At 43.3% G+C, this 14,009-nt stretch overlaps 1 protein-coding gene across 1 annotated transcript in view; it reads left to right on the forward strand.

Annotated features, from left to right (window-relative positions):
* The first annotated feature begins 4,734 nt into the window (after positions 1–4,734).
* COL23A1 (collagen type XXIII alpha 1 chain) overlaps positions 4,735–14,009 on the forward strand; it is a 42,114-nt gene continuing 32,839 nt past the window's right edge. Inside the window, exons 1-5 of the mRNA XM_044659817.1 lie at positions 4,735–4,875; positions 5,475–5,510; positions 6,853–6,879; positions 12,681–12,707; positions 13,571–13,624. Of these exons, the coding sequence (XP_044515752.1) occupies positions 4,735–4,875; positions 5,475–5,510; positions 6,853–6,879; positions 12,681–12,707; positions 13,571–13,624 (285 nt within the window). The remainder of the gene's footprint in view (positions 4,876–5,474; positions 5,511–6,852; positions 6,880–12,680; positions 12,708–13,570; positions 13,625–14,009) is intronic.

Below are 14,009 nucleotides of genomic sequence, written 5' to 3' on the forward strand. Positions count from 1 at the left end.
CTAGCTGCCCCTAGCTTTTTCTGTGTTCCCCTCAGCTGCTAGGACCTTCCCCTTTAAGGCCTCATTCTATCAACCCTGGATTTATTTTATGTACTACAATTTATGGATATGTTTTCTCCCCCAAGTAGAATATAAACCTTAAGGGCAGGAAAGATTTCCATTTTTTCTTTGAATTCCCAGAACTTAGCAGGGTGCCCGGCACATAGCAAATACCTAATAAATATTTGTTGATTGATTAATTCATAGATTATTTGACATGCTTCGAAATCTCTTCTGCATTCTGGTCACCATTTTCTGGACATGCCTCAGTTTGTCACTTTCCTTCCCAAAATGTAGTATGCCCCAAAGTGGGCAGAGATGGATTTTGGTCATGGCAAAGGACAACGAGACTGTCCCACTCCTTATTATGGACCAGGCTGGGGAGAGAAGTGGGATTTCATTCAGATGGGGAGCTTCAGGTGAGGGAACTCCCCCTAACAATGCAGATTGGCACCTTTGAGTGGCACTCAGCAACTTTGAGTCTTGGAGAGTTGCCCAGAGCACTGAGAAGCCCAGAGTCAACACAGCCAGGAGGTGTCCCAGGCAACCTGGGTTCATCTTGGCTCTGCAGCCTGCCTTCTATCCCCTCTACTCTTCTATCTCTTAGTTATATATCTGCATACTTGACTTTCTATGAACGTAGCCCAAGAGCCCCCTTGGGACAGCTAGGTGGTACAGTGGATAGGGCACTGGGCTTGGAATCAGGAAGACCTGAATTCAAATGTAGCCTGAGACACTTTCTAGCTGTGTGACCCCGGGCAAAGCGCTGACCCTCTATTTGCCTCAGTAAAATGGTGGCACACTGGAGAAGAAAATGGCGGACCACTCCAGGACCTTTGCCAAGGAAACCTCATGGACAAATCTGCCGGGTCACGACTGAACAACAACAGCAAGAGCCCAGAGCTTCTTAGATGGCATGGCGTACCACTGACTCATTGAGTTGGGGGTCCACTAAGGCCCAGCCCCACCCCCAGAAGGGCCTTTTCACATGACCTAAGTCATGGGCTATAGCTTTCAAAGCTTTATGCAGTATTCCCCCCACCCTGAAAAACAGAGTTCTATTCAGAAGTCAGCTTTGGATTCTCCTCTGAATCCCACGACAGCCCTGTGAGGCGGGGGAGAGAGATCTTCTTCTTCCCATTTTACAGGCTTTGAACAGGAAGAAATCCTCAGGTCACAATTTACTTACCACAAGTGTTTCTGAAGGTCTTATGCACCCACCCATCCCCAGATGTACCTGTAAAGGAAGAGCATCTTTGGGAACCCTGCCTGAATTCTTCCTCAGCCTCTCACTCCCACCTTGAGTCCTACTCAACTTTGAACTAAGCAACACCCCAAAGATGGAAAACTTCATGATGGCAGAAACATTTGCAGTTCTGTCTTTCTGTCCCCAACACCTAGCAAAGAGTCTAACACACAGTAACATTTAATAAATGATTGTTTGAAAATCTGGGCAGTCTCTTTGAGGCAGAGTCCCAGTCACTCAACTGACTAAAGGCTCTGGGCTCTGAGTGACATTTTTAGCCATGAAATAAAGTTCTTCTTTCTAATGTGGACATAAATGTCCTGTGAAACCCCCTCTGGGCCCTTCTCATCAAGGCAAGGATTCAAACAGCCATGCTTCCCTCTTGAAAGCCCCATCTATCCCTCTGTCCCCCTGGGGAGACATGACTGTGCCAGGACAAATGAAATGAGGTTTTTCCTCCAACATAGGAGTAAGAGGAGAGGGCCTCATCTTGGCTTCTGAGCAAACAGGGTTTTTCCTAGGCATAATGAATGTCAGCCTTCTGATCCAGGGTTCATGCCACAACCAAGCTGGTGGGATTTCTCAGAGGCTAGAGGAGAGACTTTCTGTTTATTTTCATTTCTTCAGTGAGAGAAAAATTCATTTATTTGCTCACTAGTGGAGTCAAAGAATTGATCTTTCAAATAGAGGACCCTTCCAGGCCTTGGGAGATGAGAAATCCCCTTCCTGTGTTACACTAGACAAAAGATATCTTCCAGAGAAGCCTATTCCAGCTTCACTGCCTACCCTTAAGTCGAAGTCTTTGGAGCTACATGTATGTAACTGCTGTTCTTGGATTCTTCTCTGTTTCTCTGTACTTCCTGCTCTGTGATCCGGGAAACAACTGTGTGGTTTTATACATTGCTCTCCTGTACTCCTGACTCCTTCATCCTTCCGACTGTCCTCCCTGTCTGTCTGGCCAGATGGTCTTTCCCCACCTCGGCCATGGATTCCTCTCTAGAGAGCAGCACACGTTTAATCGCCGTGTCCTCAAGGTAGCCATGGAGTGAGTGTGGACGGTCTGCTGCCTCCCGTTTGCTCTTCCTGCCTTTCCATTTGAATCTCCTGACTCAGCCAAACCTCCACTAACCAGAGGGCTTGAGGAGTGGGGTACTGTGGGTGGCAGAGGGCAAAATGGAAACCCCCTTTCATTTGATAAGAATGTTATAGGATAGGATTTGAGATTCCATTAATCTAAGGACTTTCTTGGTGAGGAAACCTCCTCTCTGCAGGTCAGAACCTTCCAGGTCAGAACCTTCTCTGCAACTTATAGTCTGAGAAGTTAAGTGACTTATCTAAGGTTACATAATAATATATGTCAAAAGCATGATTTGAACCCAGGTCTTCCTGGCTTTGAGGCTGGCCCTTTACTATATCATTCTGTCTCTCAAGAGGAATAAAACCTGAGCCATATAATGTAATCTTTCTCTGATAGCCAAGCTCTTTTACTATCCCATTCAGTTGAATTCCACAGGCATTTTGGTCCTTGTGTTCAAGAATCTGAGGGGGGGAGCGGAATATCATTCATATTATTATCATAGCACTTTTAATTTATTCAACACTTTCCTCACAACAATCATGTGAGGTAGGGAGTACATGCTTTATAGAGAGGGAAACTGGGGCTTGCAGAAGGGATGAGATTTGGTCAGGGTCATTCATGATCAGTAAGTGGGAAAGCCAGGACATTAACCCCAGGGATGCTTCTGATTCCCAAGCCCAGGACTCTTTGTACTTGGACATCTGGTCCAACAGAACCAGGTTATATGTAATATCATTGACCCTGGAGCTAGAAGGGAATATAAAAGTCAGTCCCCCTTTGCTCATTTCAGAGATGAGGAAACAAGCCCAGAGAGGAGAAGGGGCTTGCCTAATGTCACAAATAAACAGCACATCTCTTTGAAGTCAAACTCCTCCAACCCAAAATCCTATGCTCTTTGGGGACAGGAGATTGGAAGGAACATGTGGGATCCAAGAATAGCTTTTAACCATGCCTCTTCTACTTCAGTGTCATCTTTTGTCAAATGAAGGGGCTGGAACAGATAAGCTCTAAGCTCTCTTCCAATTCTAAAGTCAGTGTGTCCATAGTTCCACATACGTCTAAATCTAGAAGCCTAGAAATCACAGGGTAAGGGAAAGACTACCTGAAAGGCAGTCAGAGGTCATGGATTTGAGTCCTGGTTTTGCCATTTAATCCTTCTGTGACCCCAGGCAAATTTCCCCAGTGTGGAACTGTTTTTCCATTTACAAAGTAAAGATATAAGACTAGAGATGCCTTAAGCTCCTTTGCCACTCTCATTCCTGTGATTCTAGAAGATAAAAGTCCCTGACCTCAGTGTTCTATCTTACAGTTTCTCTCTTCCTCCTAAATACACAGTGGTTAGGTTAAGGATGAGGATGGGGATAGGTCAAAGGAGGAAAGAGAAAGAGGAAGAATCATCCTGGAAACTCGGAATTGTACTCAGTCAGGTTCTGGTTAATTGAAGTTTGGCTGCCACATTGGCTCTTGTGTTTTGCCTGCTGCATGCGAAGGAACCTTTCCCATCCTCACACCACCTGGAAAAAATGGTGGGATTTTCCAAGTAGCCCCAATGGTGAGGACCAAACATTGGGGAATACACTGAGAATTACTCAGTTTTAAACACATTTATACAGCAAGCATCTCCTTGGTTCCCCAAAGTCCTTTTATTCCTCCATTGAACCTGGCAGCACTCTCAGAACACACTCCTCTCAGCCTGATTTTTGCTTCCTACTCTCTCACTTGCATGCACCCTGTCCTTTGGCCCCATCACCTCAATGGCACTGGAGATTTTAAGGATCCCATTAGGATCTCCAGGCCTGGGGCTCCTATCCATGTCAGGAAATTGTGCTGTGATGTGAGTGGCTTTATTTCAACTGGGAAGCTGCAGGGGAAAGGGTCTTTTGACTCTTCTTCCCTGATATCCCTTCATCCAGGAGGATAGGGCTCAGAAAATGATCTTTATCACTTACTCATTATGTTTCCATGCCAAAAAACCTACTTCCTTTGGAAGGATGCCTCCTCTCCTTTACCTAAATCAGTGATGGCAAACTTTTTAGAGGGGCAGCTGATATGAGAAAGGTCCTCAGGTGAGGGGGAGGGAAGCAGCCTGGCCCCACATCCCTCTGGCTTTCTAGTAACAAACTCTGGCAAACTCTGTGCTGGCAGGCGTGTCCACAGAGAGGGCTCCGGGTGCTCCCTCTGGCAACATGTGCCATAGGTTCACCACCACAACCCTAGATCAAGCTCAGGGCACTTCTGTGCCCCATCTAGCAAAGGAAACATGGGTGGATACCCCAGACAGATGATAGATGGTTGAGTGCCCACATTCCCATCCAACCTGACACATGGACTCAATTATGCCCTCTTAGTGACACCTCTACACACGATTGTAATGAGATACATTAATGTCTTTCAGGGAGATCGAGGTCAAGATGGAGCCACTGGTCCACCTGGGCCCCCAGGTCCTCCTGGAGCCAGAGGACCCCCTGGAGATACAGGAAAAGATGGTCCTCGAGGACTTCAAGGCATGGATGTAAGAGAAAAACTGAAACCTAATTAGAATCTGATTCCTAACCTCTATTTTAACCTGTAATCTAATTCTAACCTACATGCAGTCCCTAAACCCAAACTGTTCTCTTACTTGAAATTTATCCCAAACTTTAAACCTAATCTTCAACCCAATACCTAATCCTAAATGGGATTTCATCTCAGTCCCAATCCCAGAACCCAGAACAGCCCTTCAATAATATAGAAATAACTGAACCTAGATTGGCAAGGCTTCAGTAGGAAGGTGCCAGAGAAAGCCAGCCTTTGTGGCTGCATCCCAGATAAGTTCCTCCCACAGTGGTATGAATTGCCCTGGGAACAATTATTGCTAGAATACCCCTAGTCCTACCTATGGCCACTTGCCTTTTCCAGCCTCATAAAGTCCTTCTGGCACCCCCTATCTCTGCAGTAAATTCAACAGGGCTTCCCCTCATTGAATACAAGAAGTTGGGGGGTGGGGAGCCTCGAGAGACTCCTTTGATGACTTCTATCCTGAATAAGGGGAAATCTGCTCCATGGGGACACTGTCAGCGGTTCAATAGCACGGGCAGATTAACATGTTTTGTAAACCTTGTGTCTCCTCAGGGTCTAAAAGGAGAGCCAGGACCAGAAGGGGTGATGGTCAGTACCCAGAAGCAGACACTTTAGGGGGCACTGGCCACGTCCACCCTAGCTTTGCCCTTGTGATGTGACTCAGAGATAATGTATGCTGCCTTAGAGAGTATTCGGTGGTCTGGGAAACAGGCATCCCAGAGAGGAGGGGAGCAAGAGTGTGCATATGGAGTATTTGTGGTTCTGTTTATGTGTATGTGTGCGTGTCTGATGTTGTGTACATGTGTGCGGTGTGTCCATATGGAAAGTGTGTGTGTATTCCTGGGTCTCAGAGTAGCAAGGTGTGACATATATATGTGCTGTGATGTTTGGGGGGCACGAAGTCTCTTGGAGGATGTGGGACATTAGTGAGGTATGTAATGGATGTTCCATGTTGCTCCTAGGATGCTAAGTAGGCATGTTCTTGTACACTATTTTTTAAGTTTTTATTTTGAATATTTTCCCCTAGTTACATGTTTCATGTTCTTTCCCAGTGTTATCGTTTAGTGTCTTCATCCCCAATAATATTCCCATCAGCCCATGTGTTCAAGCAGTTGTTTTTCTTCTGTGTTTCTCCTCCCACAGTTCTTCCTCTGAATGTGGCTAGTTTTCTTTCTCATAAGTCCCTCAGCCTTGCTCTGGATTCTTGCACTGCTGCTAGTAGAGAAGTCCGTTATGTTCGATTGTACCACAGTGTATCAGTCTCTGTGACTTGTACACTATTAAAGGGAGGATATTGGTGTGTGTGAGGAGGTGTGGATGTATAGAAGTATGACTGGTAGTAGAGGCCTCAGGGTCCATAGAAATGGGTCCCGGACTCTCCTGACACATGATACCAGTCAACCCCAGGCTAACTCTCTGAAACATCCCAAAGCTCTGACAGGAGTCCTTCCCCTCCCCACCACCTCTCCCTCTGGGGCAGGGCACTGGTGTTGGATATCCCTACTTGCCACTCTAAGGAACATTCTCTCAAGTGGGCACTGCTCCCTAGCTCCCCACTCCCCACATGCTGTGGTCAGCATCAGACATGCTCTGGCTCCCTAGGACCACACAGTGCCTACCTCTGACCTCACAACAGCCTTGGGATGCCAGTCTTTTCATCTTTACTTATGTTTCTCATAGTCAGAACATTTTTCCCCCCAAGCCTACCCCAGGACTAGAATTAGCTGAGAAATACTGGCAGTGATCCCAGCCCAGCCCTCCTGAGCTCCACTTTCCCTCCTGCTGCCTGGGTCTCTGGTAATGCCCATGTGCTCCTCTTGCCTACCACAGCACTGAGAGGCCTATTAGGATAGACTCCCTTTCTCCTGCCCCCTAAAATGTCTTCCTAGTGGGGATTAACCTAACCTTGATTGCTTTTCTTCTATGTCAGGGCCCAAAAGGACCTCCAGGACTCAAGGTAAGAGTGGAATCACCCACTTGTCAGTCTTTTTTTTTTTAATTTTTAAAAAATTGATTGATTGATTGATTTAGAATATTTTCTCATGGTAGCATGATTCATGTTCTCTCCCTCCCCCTCCCAAAGCTGACAAGCAATTCCACTGTGTTATATATTATTGCTCAAAACCTATTTCCATATTATTCATATTTGTAATAGAGTAATCTTTTAAAACTGAAACCCACAATCACATATTCATTGAACCACATGATAAGTCATATGTTTTTCTTCTGCATTTCTACTCCCACAGTTTTTTCTCTTGATGTGGATAACATTCTTTCTCATAAGTCCTTCAGGATTGTCCTGGATCCTTTCATTGCTATTAGTAGCAAAATCTATTACATTTGATTGCCCCATAATGTTTCTGTGTACAATGTTCTCCTGGTTCTGCTCATTTTACTCTGCATCAGTTCATGGAGGTCATTCCAGTTCACATGGAATTCCTCTAGTTCATCATTCTTTATAGCACAATAGTATTCCATCACCATCATATACCACAATTTGTTCATCCATTCCCCAATTGAGGGACACCCCCTCATTTTCGAATTTTTTATCACCACAAAAAGCACAGCTATAAATGTTTTTGTGCAACCTTTTTTATCTCTTTGGGGTACAAACCCAATAATGGTATAGCCCCATTAGTCAGTCTTGCTGTAGCAAACCAGTCAGGCTTCCTTCTAAACAAGGAGTTTGTAACCTATAGACCACCAGTGGGTTCATGGCTAGATTCCAGGGTACCTATGGACTTGTGTAAGAATGAAATTTGGGAGATGCCATCTTTAAGTTTATATATGTATTTTCTATGGACAAGTGGAAATTATCAAACTACATTTCCCGTGGTCCAACGGGTTTCTGGTTCCAGTTCTTTGGGTGTGGGGACGCCTACGTCTCCACACAGAGAACAGTTTAAATCTCCTGGGTTAGGGGGGAGTGGCTCTCTTGGCCAGCAGACTCAGGAAGAGACGGGAGGTAACAATAATGGCTGGGGCAGCAGTTTTGAATTCTTACAAGCGCGTGGTCTAATAACTTTATCTATCAGCATGGCTTTAATTAAAATACTAATTTTTATATTTATCTCAGCCTTTATCATTTTTTATCCTTATACTTGGCTGTGGAAAAATATCACTATTATTACTAACCTCTAACAGAAATTGAGCATTTCTTTTGATTATTAATTTTTTAAAAATATTATTCTGAAAAGAGGTCCATAGACTTACTAGATTGACAAAGGATTCATGATAGAAAAAAAGCTCTAAACTGTTCAACCCCCTGGGTTGACATTTTAGAGTTTACAGAGTTTGAAATACTAATCTCTGGTAAAAAAAAAAAATGGCTATTTCCTTCCTAAGTCAATTTGCTTTGATGCACTTCATTTCAATTTAGTTGGATAAGCCATGGTCAACTGTGGGAATGAGAATTCTTCCCCCTTGAGGCAAAGTAACATCATTCATATTCGTTCAACAAACATTTACTGAATATATACTCTGTAGATACAGCAAGGTGTTTAGAGCAATGGATGGGGGGGGGTCACAAACAAATGAATTCAAATTTGGCCTCAGATACTTACTAGTTGTATGATATTTAACTACTCTTTAACTCAGTTTCCACATCTGTAAAATGGGGATCATAACAGTACCTACTTCCCAAGGTTGTAGTGAGGGGTAAAAATAAGATAATATTTATAAAGTGCTTTAAAAATCTAAAATGCTATATAAATGCTAATAAGAATAACATTATTGTTGTTGTTGTTATAAGGCCTAAAGCTAGACACTGAGAGGGAGAAAGATCCATGCTAGCTCTAGGTTTCTGATCTAAACCCTTTGGTAAAAGGAAAGCCCAGGAAATCCCAAGGAAGACCATTCTACTTGTGGAAAGCTCAGATTGTTACGAAGTTTTTCCTAATACCAAACCAAAAGCTGCGTTTGTGCAGTTTCTACCCATAGCTTCCAGTTCTGCCCCTCAGGAGTCATACAGAAAAGACCTAATCCTTCATCCATTGGAAAGTCCCTCAGATTCATGGAGGCAATCATTCAACTATTGTGCTAAAAGGAATAATGAACTGGAGGAATTCCATGTGAACTGGAATGAACTCCAGGAATTGATGCAGAGTTAAAGGAGCAGAACCAGGAGAACATTATACACATAGACTGATACTCTGTGGTAAATACCAAATGTAATGGACTTCTGTACTAGCAGCAATGACCCAGGACAATTCTGAGGGATTTATGGAAAAGACGCTACCCACATTCAGAGGAAGCTACAGGAGTGGAAACACAGAAGTAAAGCAACTGCTTGAACACATGGGTTGATATAGACATGATTAGGATGTAGACTCTAAATGACCACCCCAGTGCAACTATCAATAATATGGAAATAAGTCTTGATCAATAACACGTGTAAAACCCAGTGGAATTGCTTATTGACTATGGGAGGGGATAGGAGGAGGGGAGGGAAAGAATATGAATTATGTAACGATGGGAAAATATTCTTAATTCATTAAATAAATCATTTTTTTAATAAAAGCAATGATTCAGTGCCACCCTAACTCTTCTCTGCTTTTTACTAACCCTATTCTGGATCCTTGCTGCTCAGTTGTTTTCAGTCAGTCATGTCTGACTCTTCATGACCCCTGTTAGGTTTTCTTGGCAGAGATACTAGAGTGGTTTGTGTTATAAAATAAATGGGCTAGATAGAGATAGAGAAGGAGAGAGAGGGTAAACTAATCTGGATACTACCACTGGTAATTGTGTGACAGCAGTAGAGTCCAGATATGTGGCAGGTGCAAGATCAATTGAGGCTTGCCTCCTAGCTAGATGTTGTACCACCTCCCTCCTTTATAACAGTGCCCAGGCAGGATCCTTCAGGTCAATGGATGCTATCCCTTCAGGTCCCACCTGGAGTTGATTGATGATAGATATTGGGCTCTATTAGCCTTGGTAACGGTTTGTCTAACTGTGTGACTCCCTTCCCAGAGAAGCTGACACAACCACTCTAGAAAGGTACTTGAATAGTTTATCTATATTTTAGCAAAGATGGAGTTTGGGAAATGGGTAGAGGAATTGGGAAACCCTACACTCTCAGAGCTGTAGGCAGGTAATTGGGTCTGGTTAGTTAGCTCCTCTGGCTCAGCCTGGCCATAGCCAAACCAGAGTAAGCAAGCTGCTGCTTGATGTCTTTCAGCTTTTTCTTCCTGCTAGATGTTATGCCTATACAGGCTTCAGGATCCACCCCTTTCCACCCTCTTCCCACTTCCCAGATCCCTCCCGGGCCCTGGGATACCTAGATAACTACAGATGATTTAAATTCCTAAATATCTAGGGGACAGTAGAATAAGAAGATTGATGGTCTGGGTACAGGTTGGCAATGCTAATCAGGTACAAGACAGGAGGTTCTTGCAAGGTTGAGCCAAGCAAGTCACCAATCCCCAAAAGAACCAAGATCCACAGATCTCAGGTCCAAGGGAAGTGAAAGGAACCAAAAGTCAGGGCTGCCAGGGTATTTATAACCCCTGGCCAACCACTTTCTCCCCTGTCCTCATGGCCTCTGGGAACATTCTAAGATCCAACGGTCCTCACCCGTCAATCAAGGGTGAGACTCTCTGCTCCCAGAGTTTCAATATAACATTTGCCATTCTCTTCTCTAGTTCATTTAATAGATGAGGAAACTGAGACAAACAGGGTTAAGTAACTTGTCAGGGTCACACAGATAGGAAGTGTCTGAGGTCAAATTTGAACCCAGGACCTCCCAACTCAAGGCCTGGTGTTCTATCCACTGAGTTTCCTAGCTACCCTTCTCAAATCTTTTTCACACAAAATACAGTCTAGATATACCCTACTACCACTGTCTTGTACATATTAAATTAATTTTTAAGCCCAAGTTTGCCATTTCTGAGAGAATTCCTCCTGTTGATTCCCCCTAGAATTTTAGGCCCTGAGAGCCTGCTTATTCTCAAAAACAAAACAAAAAAAAACAGTCTTTGAAATCTATTCTCCCTAAATCTGATATGAATGTCAGACAATTCCCAGACTTCCTTCCTTTCTCTATCACAAATTCTGTGATGCAGTAAGGAGTCCCTTCCTCCCACAGTTCACACCATTTCTCCTTTAATGGTAACTATTTTTTCCAGTGGTATCAGATCCAGAATAGAATTTTCCTTTGTCAGTTCCTCCACCTCTTGAAGTATAAAATTAACAACAAAGCAAGTCAAGCTTTGTTTTTATCAACCCCTCTGCTTTGGGCAAAAAGAAAGCTCCAACAAATGTCCAGAAAATTGTTATTTCCCTTTGCTACCTAATCCTGCCTTGAATCAGGCGTGTCACCCGATTCCTGGACTCCATATCTGAGTCTCTGGTTCACATGGTCTATGGTATGTTTCTGTGACATCTGTTTCCCTCTGTTCATCTGCTCCCAAGAATTATCCACTATATTTCTCCCACTCTGGATCCTGGATTTCCTCACATGAGCATATCTCTTTTGTTTCTTTAGAATAAAGTATATTTGCAGAACTATATATTCTAATGACAGAACCTATTCCTCTAAGTCTCAGTGATATCTTTGAGGTCAAATTTGATCCTTGAGTTATCCCTAGTTTGCCTTTCTTGTTGCCCATATTTTGTGTATTTGCAGATAAACAACTGAGCAGATGGGATCTTTTCTTAGATTTTATCTCCTATGAATTTCTGGACATCTCTATTGCTATATTTCTTCCTGTGTGAAACCTGCTGCTCTCTGTAGAAGGAGTTCTTAACCTGGGATCCATGAATTTTTATTATTTTGATAGCTATGTTTTGACATAATTGGTTTCCTTTAAAGTCCTATGTATTTTATTTTATGCATTTAAAAACATCATTGTGGAAAGGAATCTATAAGTTTCATTAGACTTCTGAAAGAAATCTATGATATGAAAAAAAAGCATAACAACTCCTGCCTCATGGCATCTAGAAGATGTAATCAGGTTTTACCCTCTCACTCCCTTTCCAATTTAAAACCTTTTTCATTAGATTTAAACAGAGTAGGCATGATGGGAGGGAAGTTCTCTCCCTCCCCTGAACAGTCATGGTGCTTTGTTCATCTATCTCTTACATATTTGTCATGCTCATTTTATTTTTTAAAAAATTATCTTATTCTAGGGTCCATGTCTTATCTCCCAAACTAGATTGCAGGCATCTTTTTTTTAAACTCTTACCACCATAGAATCAATACTATGTATTGGTTCCAAGGCAGGAGAGTGGTAAGGGTTAGGCAATGGGGGTTAAGTGACCTGCCCAGGGTCATACAGCTAGGAAGTGTCTGAGACCAGATTTGAACCTAGTACCTCCCATCTCTAGGTCTGGCTCTCAATCCACTGAGCTACCTAGCTGCTCCTAGATTGCAAGCACCAAAGAGGACTTTCTCCTTGTTGCTGCCTCATCATTCAGCACAGGACCTTGCACATTATGGGTGCTCAGTACATGTTTAATGAATGAGTAAATGAACTAATTAATTTGTTAACTAAGTACTTTTGTCCCACAAGGGAAAGATATTCGTTTCTATGACTTTAAAAGTCTGCAAACTGGACTTTGGACTGTCATCATGGGTATGGAGAATGAAGATGGGGAGTCAAGAAAGTTCTCATGCTGGTAGTCCAGGTGGGCTGAAATACTGGGTATTTGAAGAGAAGAAGAAATGGCAGTGCGACCAGAATTTGAGATATTTTAATTGAATAAAAATATTCTGATTCTACTTTGATCTCTAACTGCTCCCTTTTCTTGTCTCTTTTTAAGGGTGAACCTGGCATGCCAGGAAGAAAGGTAAATAGAGGATTCATCTTAGAGCATGAATGTCAAGTCTACTTCCTTCCTAGGAGCTGATGAAGATTTGGGTTTGGGGTAGAAGTACTGTATGCCCAATATGCCACTGTATGGGCACTATATGCAGTGAGGGTGAAGAGGAGAGTGAGAACACATGGAATCCCTCTCCTGAGAATCAAATTAGACCAAAAGGACCCTCTAGAACCCCTCCCTTCCAAATAAACTTTAAGAAGGAAGCCATTGTCTGGGGGAGAGGAGGCAGAGAGAGAAGGATCCAAAGACTTCCTGTTCTTTATCAGACTAGACTTTCTTACATGTGAGCAGAGCTAAAATCTTGAGGCTTCAGAGTCCAGATTAACAGGACAAACAGGGTGAAGGAATAGAAAGAGAGATTGATTTAAAGATTGGGGCCTGTTACTTAATACCTAACCTTATAACTGCCTTGCTTTCTGGTCCTTGATTTTCTGATCTACAAAATGGGAATAATAATACCCATACTAATAATGGGATTAATGATGAAGCAGATGCTACCAACCTCAGACATTTGTTGGGAAGCTTAAGCAAGGTATTAGTAGCACACTATCAAAATCATTAATCATTCAAAGTTTGAGAATTATTCATAGAAGAAACATCACAGGTTCAACCCATTGTCCAGAATGACCTCTCCCTCTACTTAGAATGAGCAAACCCAGGGCTCAGAGGAAGGTCTCTGAGGGATCCTTTTAGTTCAAAGCTTTGACTTAAAGCAAACCATGGAAACTGCTCTAAAGGGCTCACCTGGGAAATAGAAGTGTCATAGATGGCCCTGGGGGGGTGGGCCTGCCTCAGTCCCAGTCTTTAGATTGACGCTCATGTTTCCTCAGGGAGATGACGGATTGCCAGGACAACAAGGACTCCAGGGATCCATTGGGCCAAAGGTACAACTCCTCTCCTCCCTGAAACATCTCCCTCTTTCTGTCCACATTCTTCCTGCTAATCTGAGAAAAATCTCTCCCAGCTAAACTACTGAGGGATTTCTCCTTTTTCCCATCCTTTCCCTGCATGGGCTATGTGGGACTGAGTGTGGACCAATAATGGCCATGGTGTCATTCTTCAAAACCAAGCCACTATCTGCTCCATCTTCAGTTATCTCACTCTCCCCACAGAAAGTCAAGATATTACTTAGAATCTAGTGCCAATGTATCCATTAGCCATCCCTTCTCTCAGTTGCAGGAAGGAAGGAAGGAAGGAAGGAAGGAAGGAAGGAAGGAAGGAAGGAAGGAAGGAAGGAAGGAAGGAAGGAAGGAAGGAAGGAAGGGATGA

The sequence above is a fragment of the Gracilinanus agilis genome, chromosome 2 (assembly GCF_016433145.1).
Source record: "Gracilinanus agilis isolate LMUSP501 chromosome 2, AgileGrace, whole genome shotgun sequence".
Classification (NCBI taxonomy): domain Eukaryota; kingdom Metazoa; phylum Chordata; class Mammalia; order Didelphimorphia; family Didelphidae; genus Gracilinanus; species Gracilinanus agilis.